Genomic DNA, 15,573 nt, shown 5'->3' with positions numbered 1-15,573 from the left:
GTTATTTTGGAGCGGCCCAATGTCTATTTTTGCCTCCCGTTTGTTTTTAATCTATTTAAAGAAACTTTTACTATCATTCCTAATGTTACTGGCTAGCCTACCTTCAAATTTGATCCTCTTTTTCCTTATTTCTTTCTTTGTTATCCTCTGTTTGTTTTTGTAGCCTTCCCAATCTTCTGACTTCCCACTACTCTTTGCCACATTATAGGCGTTCTCTTTTGCTTTGATGCATTCCCTGACTTCCTTCCACGTTCTCCCCAGTGTGTGCGTGGGTTTCCTCCGGGTGCTCCGGTTTCCTCCCACAGTCCAAAGATGTGCAGGTTAGGTGGATTGGCCATGCTAAATTGCCCTTAGTGTCCAAAAGGGTTGCGCAGGGTTGCGGGGGTGGGGTGTGGGCTTAAGTAGGGGGCTCTTTCCAAGGGCCAGTGCAGACTCGATGGGCCGACTGGCCTCCTTCCGCAGTGTAAATTCTATGATCTATGAGTAGCGACACTAATGAGCAAAGCTGTCCTGACACAGGACCATTACAATCAACTCTTTTCAATGCATATCTGGAATTTTGAGACATATATTTATTATGATTTATATGCAACACAATACAATTCATATAATTATTCTCAAAATTAAACAAATTTCCAAGTAAGACCCTATTCTGAACTGTGATCATGAAAATAACACTACTTTAAATGCCCGTTTTTCTAAAATTTCAACATTCCTTCCTAACAGATCTTAAAAATGTCGAGCAGAGTACTTGATAAAATTGACACTGGACAACTTGTTAGCCTTCTATCCAACAATCTCAACAAATTTGATGAGGTAGGTAAATTGGGCGTGCAGCTCACACTCTACATAGGAAGCTTTGTTTTGGAAAAGGGCAGCGGACACCTGGGAACAGCACTGCGTTCCCCTCCAAATTACATACCACCCTGACTTGGAAATACATCGGCCATTCCTTTACTGTGGCTGGATCAAAGTCCAGGAACTCCCTCCCTACCACCGGCACTGTGGGTGTTCCTACACCACATGGACTGCAGCGGGTCAAGAAGGCAACTCATCACCACCTTCTCAGGGGTAATTAAAGATGGAGAATTAATGCTGGCCTTGCCAGCAATGCCCACATCCCACGAACGAATGTTTAAAAGTGCATTTTAACTGAAGGTATCATTCTATTGTTAACATACAGTGTGAAATAGTTACCTAACCCCAGAGTTTACCAAAATTCACTAGACTCTGCGTGGTGCCGACAGATTGGAAATTAGCAAACGTGACACCATTGTTTAAAAAAGGTCGGCAGAAAGCGTGTAATTATAGGCCAGTGAGCTTAACTTTGGTAGTAGCGAAGATGCTGGAATCTATCATCAAGGAAGAAATAGCGAGGCATCTGGATGGAAATTGTCCCTTTGGACAGACGCAGCATAGGTTCATAAAGGACAAGTCGTGCCTAACTAATTTAGTGGAATTTTCTGAGGACATTACCAGTGTGGTAGATAACGGGGAGCCAATGGATGTGGTAATTCTGGATTCCCAGAAAGCCTTTGACAACGTGCCACACAAAAGGTTGCTGCATAAGATAAAGATGTATGGCGTTGAGGGTAAAGTAGTAGCATGGATAGAGGATTGGTTAATTAATAGAAAGCAAAGAGTGGGGATTAATGGGTGTTTCTCTGGTTGGCAATCAGTAGCTAGTGGTGCCCCTCAGGGATCAGTGTTGGGTCCACAATTGTTCACAATTTACATAGATGATTTGGAGTTGGGGACCAAGGGCAATGTGTCCAAGTTTGCAGACGACACTAAGATGAGTGGTAAAGCAAAAAGTGCAGAGGATAATGGAAGTCTGCAGAGGGATTTGGAGAGGTTAAGTGAATGGGCTAGGGTCTGGCAGATGGAATACAATGTTGACAAATGTGAGGTTGTCCATTTCGGTAGGAATAACAGCAAAAGGGATTATTATTGAAATGATAAAATTTTAAAACATGCTGCTGTGCAGAGGAACCTGGGTGTGCTAGTGCATGAGTCGCAAAAGGTTGGTTTACAGGTGCAACAGGTGATGAAGAAGGCAAATGGAGTTTTGTCCTTCATTGCTAGAGGGATGGAGTTTAAGACTAGGGATGTTATGCTGCAACTGTATAAGGTGTTAGTGAGAATACACCTGGAGTATTGTGTTCAGTTTTGGTCTCCTTACCTGAGAAAGTTTGTAGCGGCGTTGGAGTGTGTGCAGAGGAGATTCACAAGGTTAATCCCAGAGTTGAGGGGGTTGGATTATGAGGAGAGGTTGAGTAGACAGGGACTGTACTCATTGGAATTTAGAAGGATGCAGGGGGATCTTATAGAAATATATAAAATTATGAAGGGAATAGATAGGATAGATGGGGGGAGGTTGTTTCCACTGGCGGGTGAAAGCAGAACTAGGGGGCATAGCCTCAAAATAAGGGGAAGTAGATTTAGGACTGAGTTTAGGAGGAACTTCTTCACCCAAAGGGTTGTGAATCTATGGAATTCCCTGCCCAGTGAAGCAGTTGAGGCTCCTTCATTAAATGTTTTCAGGATAAAGATAGATAGTTTTTTGAAGAATAAAGGAATAAAGGGTTATGGTGTTCGGGTGGGAAAGAAGAGCTGAGTCCACAAAAGATCAGCCATGATCCCATTAAATGGCGGAGCAGGCTTGCAGGGCCAGTTGGCCTACTCCTGCTCCTAGTTCTTATGTTCTTATGTGAACACAAACTCAAATTTTCTTCTGTACATCATAATCAGGTAAAGCCTAACTGTGGAATGGAGATATATATTGTCCATGCTCCTGAGTGATTTACATTCAAGTTTCATGACAATAATCCCAATCCCAGCAAGAGGCCTCTTTATTAACATACTGCATTCTGAAATGAACTTTTTACGCAAATTAAATATGTATCCAATAGTACTAGTTAAAACTTCATTTTATCAGAACTTTCATTGGAAAATCATTATTCATTTCTGTAAGAAAATTCCCAGCATCTGTGAGAAATATGACAGGGAGACGATTTTTAATATTTTAGGGGTGTAGGGTGGAAGCTCACCAAAAATGGCCAAGTTTCAGTTCCAGTGAGAAAAATGGTGTGTCGACGGAATTCTGAGCCTCCTACAAAAATTATTTTCTCCACACGAATCACACCGTGCTCTTCGTGGCCTCCCACTGATTCACTCACCCCAGGGAAACTTTTTAAAAATAATCTTTATTGTCACAAGAAGGTTTACATTAACACTGCAATGAAGTAACTGTGAAAAGCCCCTAGTCGCCACATTCCGGCGCCTGTTCGGGTACACAGAGCGGGAATTCTGAATATCCAAATTACCTACCAGCACATCATTTGGGAAGAGGGAACAGGAGCACCCGGAGGAAACCCACGCAGACAAGGGGAGAACATACAGATACAGTGACCCAAGCTGGGAATCAAACCTGGGACCCTAACGCTGTGAAGCAACAGTGCTAACCATCGTGCTACCGTGCCGCCCCCTAATCTTAAACACTGCAATCACTGGGGAGTTCCATATAAACACCTCTCCAGCACTTGTTCCAGATCCATTCGAGAGAATGTCATCCAGAAAGCCTGCTCCAAGATTCTCAGAGGGAGCCCTCACCAGATTTTGGATGGGGTGCAACAGAAGCGGGACATCCTGTATCCACACTCCAGAAAGTAGCCAACCAGCAAGGTGACCACATCTGCCTGGGAGGCTGTAGTGGAATTACTGAGTGCCAGCTCACTGCAGAAGAGGGAAGAGGATGGGGGAGCAGTGCCGTAAGGAAATTAATGACCTTCTTTGCAAGTCCAGGGTAGGTCGTCCATCGCGCAATACATCCCCTTACCTACCCTCGCACCTCCATGGTGATCACTCGCTCAGCCACCTCGCGGGTTGCCCATCTGTCAAGTGGACCTCTTTCACCGCCCCCCCCCAACCCTCATGCTGCCCCCAGTCTCAACACAGCTCCTCACATCCCCATCCCACTCAGGTTCCATGCATGCTACTCCTCAACCATCTGAATTGGCTGGACTCCCGTCTACAATCTCCCCACCTGTACCGTCGCAGGACAAAATCGAGCACAACTGGCGCGAGAAGGCACAGCCCTCGGAGTTATGCAGGAGCTCCACACTCTCACCCCCCCGCCCCCCCCCCCATGAGGGAAGAGTGCTTGAGCTGCCCGTGAGGGGCACGACCGTGTCTGTGCTGATGACGAAGTGGGGGCATTGACAACCCTAAGGACACACAGTTATTCCTCAAACCTCACGTGAGTAAACATGTGACATCACTTATCCCCCGTGATGTACTAATGCCATCTCCCTCCCCTTGCAGGGCAATCAGAAGAGTGAATCATCCTCATGCTCCCTGGCAACCACAGCCCCGAGCGGCTCAGAGAGGGTCTTCTCGAGGAGGGGGTCACATCTGTCACTCGCCACCAGTACAGACACTCACTCCCACCTCGGTGCCAATCATGAGTAGACAGGCTTCCGCGTCACTGACTGGTGAGCACCTCACAGCTGACGATCTACAGCATGTGGAGGCAGGGACATCCCAGGGGTCTGTAACTCGCAGGGATGCCAGAGGCCAGGACTCCGCTGAATCCCTAGCTGGTGACATGCCCCTGGTCCAGTCACCCCGGAGCTGCGATGGCAGAGTTGCAAGAATCAGGAAAGGATGACAGCATCGCTGCTCAGACTGCGAGGCTGACTGGAGGAGTCCAATCGCTTGCTGACTGAGGAGATGATGCCGGCTCTCCTGCGCAACGAGGCCTACACTGAGAGGGTGGCGTCTGCAGTGGAGACCTTGGTACAGGAGGTGCACTCCATGGCGGGGGATGTCTGCTCCATGGCTCAGCTCATGACCACCATGGCTGAGGGCAGGATCTCCTCGATGCAGGGCTTCAATTGCATGGTGCAGGTACTAGGGGGAAATCCACGAGTGTCAGCGTCAGAGGATGGCGGGGCTTCTGGATCTCAGCTACAGCTACCCCTCTATCTCTCCCCCCCCCCCCCCCGCCCCCCACCACCACAACCTCAACATCAACGCTGAGGCCTCGCATTGCAGCCACTCTTCTCCAGTAACGAGGATGCCATTGACTGACAAAGTGTAGAGAGGTTGACTCACCCCGGAGGTGAGCTGGAGAAACACAACAGAATCCCTGACCTCGAAGGGGGCTGTAGCAGATGAGAGCTCATTCCGCGTCTCTAAACTCCATGATAAGCCCGTTCATTGGTAGGATGCATCCGGCTCTCTGTCAGGCAGGAGTCAGACAAATCGCTGAGGAAGAAGGGAAGCATGGCCCGGTCCTCAATGCAAGTCATCATCATTCTCCTGCAGAGTCCAGCGAATGGAATCGGGCACCATCATGGAAACACATCGAATCTCTACAGTGCAGAAGGAGGCCATTCGGCCAATCCAGTCTGCACCGACCCTTCAAAAGACCACTCGACCCATGTCCACTCACCCGACCACCCCACCCTATCCGCGTAACACCATAACCTAACCCACACATCTGCAAACCGGAGCACCCGGAGGAAACCCACGCAGACACGGGGAGAATGTGCAAATTCCACACAGTCACCCGAGGCCGGAATTGAACCCGGGACCCTGGTAGTGTGAGGCAGCAGTGCTAACCACCGTGCCACCCAAAAGCCTACTGCCGGCACCACACTAATGCTGAGATTACAGTCGCCATGGTAGGAGATCTCCTCAACCCCTAGTCCCAGTCATCCCCAAACCGAGTGATTATGAGGGTGTTCCTAGCTCAATGTGGGTCCTGGCTTGGCCTGAGGCCATTCCTCCTCCTCCTCCTCCTGCACGGGTAGCTCCTTGCCAACTTCCTCTACCACTGGATCTGAGGAGATGTGTCACTCCTCCATCTCCTCCTTGTCCAGCTGGTCTCCCCTCTGCAGCGGCAAGTTGTGGAGAATGCAGCAGACCACGGATATGTGGGACGCCCACTCGGGGCTGTACTGGAGGTTCTCAATGTAGCGAATCTCTGCATTAGTTTCTGGCATCCTCAATCACCTCCCACTTGTCCCCGAGGCCCCCAGTGTTACGGACACTGCTCTCACTCAAACGTATCTGGAATTTGCGAGTGCCTCAAGATGTAACTATCATAGACGTTCCCCTGGCAATGGGCACACATTTGCCTGATAACACATCACGTGGTCCCAGATGACCTGGATGTTGATGGAGTGGTATCCCTTGCATTTCATAAATGGTGTTGCATGATGCCATGGAGACGACAGTGCCACATGGCTGCCGCCTATCACCCCCTGCACCCGGGGCAAGCCTGCTAAGTGGGCAACGCCCATGGCACTATCGTCTCAGCTCTTCTGGCCCCAGTCCAAGTTGGTGTGGGTCCTCAAATAAAGGGTGTCTGTAACCTCCCAAATGCATTTGTGCGCGGCTAACTGGGAAATGCCACACTGATCACCGACCTGTCCTGAAATAAGCCGCTCGCATAGAAGTTCAGAGCTGCCATCACTTTGAGGGCCACGGGCAGTGGGTGTCCTCCCATTGGTGTTGCCGGCTCTTGCAGGACATGGCAAACATGGTCCCCCCCCGGATAGGTGCAGCCTTTTCCAGCGCTGTGGCTCTGACATCTGTCGATAAGATGTCCGACGTCAGAAAAACCCTTTTCAGTTTTGTCCCAAACAGGGATGCTCCCTGCTCCCTGTACAGCTATGGGCCAGCCTCCACCTCCTCAGTACGGCGCCGGTTCTGGCCAGCGCCTCATCTCTATCTCTGCCACAAGTAGGAGAAAAGCCAACTCTACAGGCTCCAGGATTTTCCAGAATCACGCACTGAAAGAGAAGACATCCAAAATGAGTGGTGAGGATTCCTGAGAAAAGCCTCTTCCTCAACCCTCTAATCCTCAGAGACCTCCACCCGTGTGCTTGCTTAGTGAGGACCTCTCCGCTAAGCCTCACCCTCCTCTCTCACACTGCCATACCCCCACAGCTGTCACTCTCAACTCCACCAGGATTAGGTTCCTAAACCCTCGAGAGTCTTACTGGCACATTTCTCCCGGCATTTCCCCAACGCCTCCCCCCTTGCATTAGGTGTCAGGGCAGGTGAGTGGATGCATGGGGTACATGTCTGCTCACGGGGAACCTCAAAGACCCCACCCCCCCGTTCCCCGGTCATGAATCAGATTGGCCGACAGCTCTCATGGGCGGGACTTCTTTCCAAGGGCAGCCAGAAGGCCCACCCACAGCCAATCAAAGCTCAAGTAAGCAGAAGTCCTTTCTAGTTCAGAAACCTGCTTTCGGACCCCACTTCAAATTGAGCGCCTAAAATCACTAACATATCCAGGGCAGGCTATTGGTGCCTGTAGCTGTGAATGACATCTTGCCAGTCGTCAGGGTATCATTGTAGCATTAGGGAGGCAGAGGGATGAATTTCCTGGAGAATCCGCCAGATGCAACCTGTGGTGATTGTTCCTTTAAGGGCAACACAGCAGAATAAGGGTCACCTGGCCTGGGTGACCAATCGGGACTCGCGTGGGGGAATCACCCCAGGGGGGAGGAGTTCTCTTAGGCAAGAATTAGCAGCAGGCATGCTACTGCTCTTGTAGATCATTGTAAATAAATCCTTTGTTATTTACTAATGAAGGCTCTGAAAGTGCATCATTACACAACCCCTTGATGAAAGGGTAAGTGGAAGATCTGAAACCCCTTCTGAACTGCAGCAAAACCTGACAAGAACCAAGTTTTGACCCATTTTTCCAAGCCCTTCTGGCATTCACCCTGAAAATAAATCTGGTGTGGTGTTCTTTGTGTTGCTTATTTCAGGAAGGTTGGTGTAGTGTTCACAAAGACCACCAAATAGCTTTAACGTAAACAAAGCTATAAATTTATTAACACTACTAACTTGGATTGGGCACATACTTCTAAAGAATACACCGTTGACTAATAACATCTAAACTACACTGATCTACAGGTAATCTCACTACTGTTTTAAACTATGATCTGCACTCACCTACACTATCTGCTCTTCTGACTCTCTCTAGCTAGCTCCTGCACACACTCGCCCACAAGGCTGAGCATCACTGCCTTATATAGTTGTAACTGTTGCTCCCTCTGGTGGCTACTCTCAACACTTTATTACCCTTGCAGTTCTGACGTTAATACCACACCTGGGGCTGGATCGACTGGCACGCAGTAGCATGGGTTAGTCTAATGCATAAGCACCAAATACTCATTCTCCATTTGTGCTGTTAATTCCTGAAACAAACACATATCTGTCCTGGATTTATTTCAACTCCATCGCCTGAGTGTAATGCAAGGACTTGTGGTTTCTTTGCAGGGCTTGGCAGTTGCCCACTATGTCTGGATTGCACCAGTGCAAGTCGTTCTTTTAATGGGATTGCTCTGGAATGAACTGACTGAATTTGCGTTTTGTGGATTGGGATTTCTAATCATGCTTGCCCTTTTCCAAGCCTGGCTGGGGAAGAAGATGATGCAATACAGGTGACAAATTCTTTCAGTAATTATAATCAAGAGCTCATTGATCAACTGCAGCAAATGTGCAATATGAATCATTCCTTTGGACATGTTTTCATGGCTTTAATATGGGAAAAGGCAGAGTAAATCTATATGGGAAAAGGCTTAGGAAATCAGAAGGACAAAGGTACTTAGGAGTCCTAGTTCAAGATTCTCTTAAGCTTAGTATGGCAGGGGGGTGGGCACAGGAGCAATAGGTCAGAAGGTGAGAGCATTGAGGGAGAACTAGGGAATAGGGACAGTGTGGCTCTGAGGCAGAGCAGACAGGGAGAAGTTGCTGAACACAGCGGGTCTGGTGGCCTGAAGTGCATATGTTTTAATGCAAGGAGTATTACGGGTAAGGCAGATGAACTTAGAGCTTGGATTAGTACTTGGAACTATGATGTTGTTGCCATTACAGAGACCTGGTTGAGGGAAGGGCAGGATTGGCAGCTAAACGTTCCAGAATTTAGATGTTTCAGGCGGGATAGAGGGGGATGTAAAAGGGGAGGTGGAGTTGCGCTACTTGTTCGGGAGAATATCACAGCTGTACTGCGAGAGGACACCTCAGAGGGCAGTGAGGCTATATGGGTGGAGATCAGGAATAAGAAGGGTGCAGTCACAATGTTGGGGGTATACTACAGGCCTCCCAACAGCCAGCGGGAGATAGAGGAGCAGATAGGTAGACAGATTTTGGAAAAGAGTAAAAACAACAGGGTTGTGGTGATGGGAGACTTCAACTTCCCCAATATTGACTGGGACTCACTTAGTGCCAGGGGCTTAGACGGGGCGGAGTTTGTAAGGAGCATCCAGGAGGGTTTCTTAAAACAATATGTAGACAGTCCAACTAGGGAAGGGGCAGTACTGGACCTGGTATTGGGGAATGAGCCCGGCCAGGTGGTAGATGTTTCAGTAGGGGAGCATTTCGGTAACAGTGACCACAATTCAGTAAGTTTTAAAGTACTGGTGGACAAGGATAAGAGTGGTCCGAGGATGAATGTGCTAAATTGGGGGAAGGCTAATTATAACAATATTAGGCGGGAACTGAAGAACATAGATTGGGGGCGGATGTTTGACGGCAAATCAACATCTGACATGTGGGAGGCTTTCAAGTGGCAGTTGAAAGGAATACAGGACCGGCATGTTCCTGTGAGGAAGAAAGATAAATACGGCAATTTTCGGGAACCTTGGATGACGAGTGATATTGTAGGCCTCGTCAAAAAGAAAAAGGAGGCATTTGTCAGGGCTAAAAGGCTGGGAACAGACGAAGCCTGCGTGGAATATAAGGAAAGTAGGAAGGAACTTAAGCAAGGAGTCAGGAAGGCTAGAAGGGGTCACGAAAAGTCATTGGCAAATAGGGTTAAGGAAAATCCCAAGGCTTTTTACACGTACATAAAAAGCAAGAGGGTAGCCAGGGAAAGGGTTGGCCCACTGAAGGATAGGCAAGGGAATCTATGTGTGGAGCCAGAGGAAATGGGCGAGGTACTAAATGAATACTTTGCCTCAGTATTCACCAAAGAGAAGGAATTGGTAGATGTTGAGTCTGGAGAAGGGGGTGTAGATAGCCTGGGTCACATTGTGATCCAAAAAGACGAGGTGTTGGGTGTCTTAAAAAATATTAAGTTAGATAAGTCCCCAGGGCCTGATGGGATCTACCCCAGAATACTGAAGGAGGCTGGAGAGGAAATTGCTGAGGCCTTAACAGAAATCTTTGGATCCTTGCTGTCTTCAGGGGATGTCCCGGAGGACTGGAGAATAGCCAATATTGTTCCTCTGTTTAAGAAGGGTAGCAAGGATAATCCCGGGAACTACAGGCCGGTGAGCCTTACTTCAGTGGTAGGGAAATTACTGGAGAGAATTCTTCGAGACAGGATCTACTCCCATTTGGAAGCAAATGGACGTATTAGTGAGAGGCAGCACGGTTTTGTGAAGGGGAGATCGTGTCTCACTAACTTGATAGAGTTTTCCGAGGAGGTCACTAAGATGATTGATGCAGGTAGGGCAGTAGATGTTGTCTATATGGACTTCAGTAAGGCCTTTGACATGTTCCCTCATGGTAGACTATTACAAAAGGTGAAGTCACACGGGATCAGGGGTGAGCTGGCAAGGTGGATACAGAACTGGTAGGCCATAGAAGGCAGAGAGTAGCAATGGAGGGATGCTTTTCTAATTGGAGGGCTGTGACCAGTGGTGTTCCACAGGGATCAGTGCTGGGACCTTTGCTCTTTGTAGTATATATAAATGATTTGGAGGAAAATGTAACTGGTCTGATTAGTAAGTTTGCAGACGACACAAAGGTTGGTGGAATTGCGGATCGCGATGAGGACTGTCGGAGGATACAGCAGGATTTAGATTGTCTGGAGACTTGGGCGGAGAGATGGCAGATGGAGTTTAATCCGGACAAATGTGAGGTAATGCATTTTGGAAGGTCTAATGCAGGTAGGGAATATACAGTGAATGGTAGAACCCTCAAGAGTATTGAAAGTCAAAGAGATCTAGGAGTACAGGTCCACAGGTCATTGAAAGGGGCAACACAGGTGGAGAAGGTAGTCAAGAAGGCATAAGGCATGCTTGCCTTCATTGGCCGGGGCATTGAGTATAAGAATTGGCAAGTCATGTTGCAGCTGTATAGAACCTTAGTTCGGCCACACTTGGAGTATAATGTTCAATTCTGGTCGCCACACTACCAGAAGGATGTGGAGGCTTTAGAGAGGGTGCAGAAGAGATTTACCAGAATGTTGCCTGGTATGGAGGGCATTAGCTATGAGGAGCGGTTGAATAAACTCGGTTTGTTCTCACTGGAACGAAGGAGGTTGAGGGGAGACCTGATAGAGGTATACAAAATTATGAGGGGCATAGACAGAGTGGATATTCAGAGGCTTTTCCCCAGGGTAGAGGGGGCAATTACTAGGGGGCATAGGTTTAAGGTGAGAGGGACAAGGTTTAGAGTAGATGTACGAGGCAAGTTTTTTACGCAGAGGGTAGTGGGTGCCTGGAACTCGCTACCGGAGGAGGTAGTGGAAGCAGGGACGATAGGGACATTTAAGGGGCATCTTGACAAATATATGAATAGGATGGGAATAGAAGGATACGGACCCAGGAAGTGTGGAAGATTGTAGTTTACTCGGGCAGCATGGTCGGCACGGGCTTGGAGGGCCGAAGGGCCTGTTCCTGTGCTGTACATTTCTTTGTTCTTTGTTCGTTGTTAGCGTGCAGGTTCAGTCAGCAGTTAGGAAGGCAAATGCAATCTTAGCATTCATGTCGAGAGGGCTAGAATACAAGACCAGGGACTAGAATACAAGACTACTTCTGAGGCTGTATAAGACTCTGGTCAGACCCCATTTGCAGTATTGTGAGCAGTTTTGGGCCCCGTACCTAAGGAAGGATGTGCTGGCCTTGGAAAGGGTCCAGAGGAGGTTCACAAGAATGATCCCTTGAATGAAGAGTTTGTCATGTAAGGAGCGGTTGAGGACTCTGGGTCTGCACTCGGTGGAGTTTAGAGGGATGAGGGGGGGATCTTATTGAAACCTGCAGGATACTGAGAGGCTTGGAGAGAGTGAACATGGAGAGAATGTTTCCACTCGTAGGAAAAACTAGAACCTGAGGCCCCAGCCTTAGACTGAAGGGATGATCCTTTGGCCAGAGGGTGGTGAATCTGTGGAACTCTTTTTTGCAGAAGGCTGTGGAGGCTAAATCACTGAGTGTCTTTAAGACAGAGATAGATAGGTTCTTGACTGATAAGGGGATCAGGAGTTATGGGAAGAAGGCAGGAGAATGGGATGAGAAACATTTCAGCCATGATAGAATGGTGGAGCAGACTCGATGGGCCGAGTGGCCTAATTCTGCTCCTATGTCTTATTGTCTTATGGTCTTATATGCACTTTGACGCAAATGGCAGCTTGGCACTCTTTCCTCTGAGCCAGAAGATTGTCAATCCAATGCCCACTATTACCTGAATATATGAAGCAGCTAGGGTATTGAAATACAGACAGGGGAATGCTTCATTGTAAAGGTATCACCTTTTGGACAACACATTGTCTGCCAGCTCAGGAGGATATAAAGATCTCATCACCCTTTTAGAAGAAGAATTTACATTTCCTGTGCCCTGGTCAACATTTTTCACTCGATGTGGCGATGCCAGCGTTGGACTGGGGTGGACACAATATGAAATCTTACAACAGCAAAACAAAATTTGCTGACCACATGAATTTCTATTTGTTTGTGGATTTTGCTGTATACAGGTTACTGTTTCTACCTGCTTGCCAACAATGACTGCACTTGAAAAGTAACCCATGAGTGTGAGAGCTTTGTCACATTGTGAGGATGCAATGAAGGGGCTATCTACACAATACAAGCATTTTTCTTCCACATTGTTTTGTTGGAAAATGTGGAGCAACAAATCACAATGGGAGGGGATTTCCTGCCCCATTATTGGCGGGCGGGAATGCTGGCGGGTCAGTGAATCGAGGGCATGTCTTAAAACAGCTTTCACGCCAGTGGGGTTTCCCCGCTCAATTGTCCCCGCCCCAGGCCAATGATGTAATGGGCCATGAAAGGTCAGGAACCCCATTACCATACATTTAAATATCATTAGTGGGTTTCCCCGCATTATTGTCCTGCCCATAGGGATTACCATTTCCACCCAGTACCCACCGTCACCGTGACATCACATCGGCGGAATTTACAACGGGCCCTGACAAATGGGGACCTGGCAAACAGTCCCCGCTGAGGGCGCACAGGTAAGTACCGCGCCAGGGGTGAGAGTCATGCTGGACAGTACCCTGGCACTGCCAGGGGTCAGTGCTGGGGAGAGCTTCCGTTGGAGAGTTTCAGGATGGGGTTCACTGCAGGGGTGTGTGTGTGTGGGGGGGGGGGGGGGGGTTCCAGCGTACATGGAGCAGTAGTTTCCTTTTCCATGTGGTCGACCCTTTTAAAATAAAAATCAAATCAGGGCACCTGTCAGGGGCTGATGTTGCTGACCGGGGTGAGGGAGGGGGAGAATGGGGGGGTGCTCATTCATGTCCTGTGCTTTTCCCGCCCGAGACAACATGTTGGGGGAGGGGGGCGGGGGGGGGGGTGCGGTGGGGGGCAGAAATCATAAAGTTCTGCCCAAAGTAAAACAACTACGATCAAATTCAAGTCCTACAGTCCCTTCCACAATTTGGGCTGACAAACATATCATTCCGTAAACATTTTGTTTTGGAAAAACTGCCATATTCATCAGTTTGCGCTCAGAAAAAACAAGCTATGGTGAACGCGTGTTGCTGGAGTGGGGCAGATTGCAGCATGCCTGGTTACTTAGACTTTCTCCCACACCCGTCTGCTCAAAATATTTTTGTGCCGCATGGTGAGGCCAACAAGGCGCTGGAGCATTGGTAATGGTCGGGCCATCAAACCACCTCCATAACCAATGAGTGTTGAGTAGTAGGCGAGAAACTGAGCATTACAGAGAAGCAATTCAGGTGAATTGGAGTCAGACCAATTAGATTAAGAGAGAGAGGGAGAAAGCGTACAAAAAGGGAAATTAGGAAAATAAATTAAAGTTTAAAATGTAAATTTTAAAAAACCTCTAATAACAATTTACTATCTGCAGGAAAAAGACTCTACAATTCCAATTATTCACTTTCCAGTGTTGGAGAGTTAAAGTAGCATTGCAGGAACATCAACCTCGGCATTAAAAGGGTCCTTATGCTGTTAAGTGCCAGCCCTAACAATCTGTGGCCAGTTTGATTGGTGATGAATGCACAAATACAGCAATTCTTTGAAACTCCTGGGGAGGTTGAGGTGAGCTGCTATCTTTGCATAGCTAAGAGTGGAGTACTGCAAATCATCCAGCAACTAACGGTGATTAGCAACTCCTCCTCATGACAAAATAGTGGACAATTTACACGCTCATAATGGCATGCTCATTAAGCACCATTATTTTGCCAACTAATCCTGGCCCATGAACCAAACAATATCATTAACCTATGCACGACATCTTAAAACTAGACTTATTCTTATAGCTTGGTCTAATGCTGCAATTGGCAGTCCTAATGTGCCTAAAGAATACTTAATTTGGCTTCTCAAAGGATATTTTATTTTGACTGGAGAAGTGATTATATTCCAATTTAAATTTCCTTTTTGTTTTGTGGTATTTCATGAGGAATGGTCATGAGTAAGATTCAGTATTATAATGAATCATTCCCCATTTCCCAAGCAAAGAAGGTTTATTTAGCGTTTTTAAAAAGCTGTAAAGACCCTCAGATCATTTGTCTCGTTGTGGCATCAAAACGTCACCCCCCCCCCCCCCCCCCCCACCCCCCACTGCGTTATTGGAAGTTAACAATGGATACTTTAAGGTGGCATAATTAATAATGTCGGACTTGAGCTTGTGCGTCATTGAAAGCAATTACAGAATGACGTGACAGGTGATTGCATCTTGCAAGGATAGCAGTCCCTCTTCGTGTGGGCCAATATAAAATACCTTCCCTTCACTGGGTGATTGAGGGGCTAAAATGAATTCAATTAAAATACGCGGCTGCAAGTCATAATGTCCTTCTGCTAATGACTCTTCTATTTTTTAATGGGTCCCTGACAGATGTAATTATAGCCTGAAGCTATTCCTGCATTTCCTGCTCTGTAAAATACAAATTTAAAGCAAAAATAATAATCCATTAAACTTACTATTGTTGAATTCTGATAAACATTCCACGGGTTTCAGTATTCACCACCTCGGGTGTTCATGAATAAATCTTCCTTTCGATTTCCATGTTCTGATGTGTTTTGTGCATAACATGTTTGGGGTTCAGAGGCATGATGATCTGGAGTACCGCCATCTTGTACTGTGGGTATTGGTTTATGTTGGAGTTATTATTGGGAACTCCAGGTAGAATTGAATGGCTATCTAAGGAAACAGGAGAACATCAAGGTGATTATACCTATGGTGCTGTAGAACATCCAGAGGTTAGATACACAGCAGCTTCGATAGAAGCTTGCAGCAGGCGAGCTCCCTCTTTTCTTAGTTCAGAGTGTGATGCATTGTGTGTGCTGAGGATGAAGCGAGGGAAAGAGAAGGCAGAGAAACATTGCAAGGAATGGAAAATATAATTGC

The 15,573-nt window shown here is 47.5% G+C and overlaps 1 protein-coding gene across 4 annotated transcripts in view; it reads left to right on the top strand.

The window, feature by feature from the left end:
- The window catches only part of cftr (CF transmembrane conductance regulator), a 222,753-nt gene that overhangs the window by 51,909 nt on the left and 155,271 nt on the right, over nucleotides 1-15,573 (top strand). For all 4 annotated transcript variants that reach the window (XM_072485246.1, XM_072485243.1, XM_072485244.1 and 1 more), the window contains exons 5-6: nucleotides 727-816; nucleotides 8,305-8,468. In XM_072485246.1, the coding sequence (XP_072341347.1) occupies nucleotides 727-816; nucleotides 8,305-8,468 (254 nt within the window). The remainder of the gene's footprint in view (nucleotides 1-726; nucleotides 817-8,304; nucleotides 8,469-15,573) is intronic.

This window comes from Scyliorhinus torazame, chromosome 19 (assembly GCF_047496885.1).
Source record: "Scyliorhinus torazame isolate Kashiwa2021f chromosome 19, sScyTor2.1, whole genome shotgun sequence".
In the NCBI taxonomy this organism is placed as follows: domain Eukaryota; kingdom Metazoa; phylum Chordata; class Chondrichthyes; order Carcharhiniformes; family Scyliorhinidae; genus Scyliorhinus; species Scyliorhinus torazame.
This window is presented reverse-complemented; position numbering and strand designations above follow the sequence as displayed.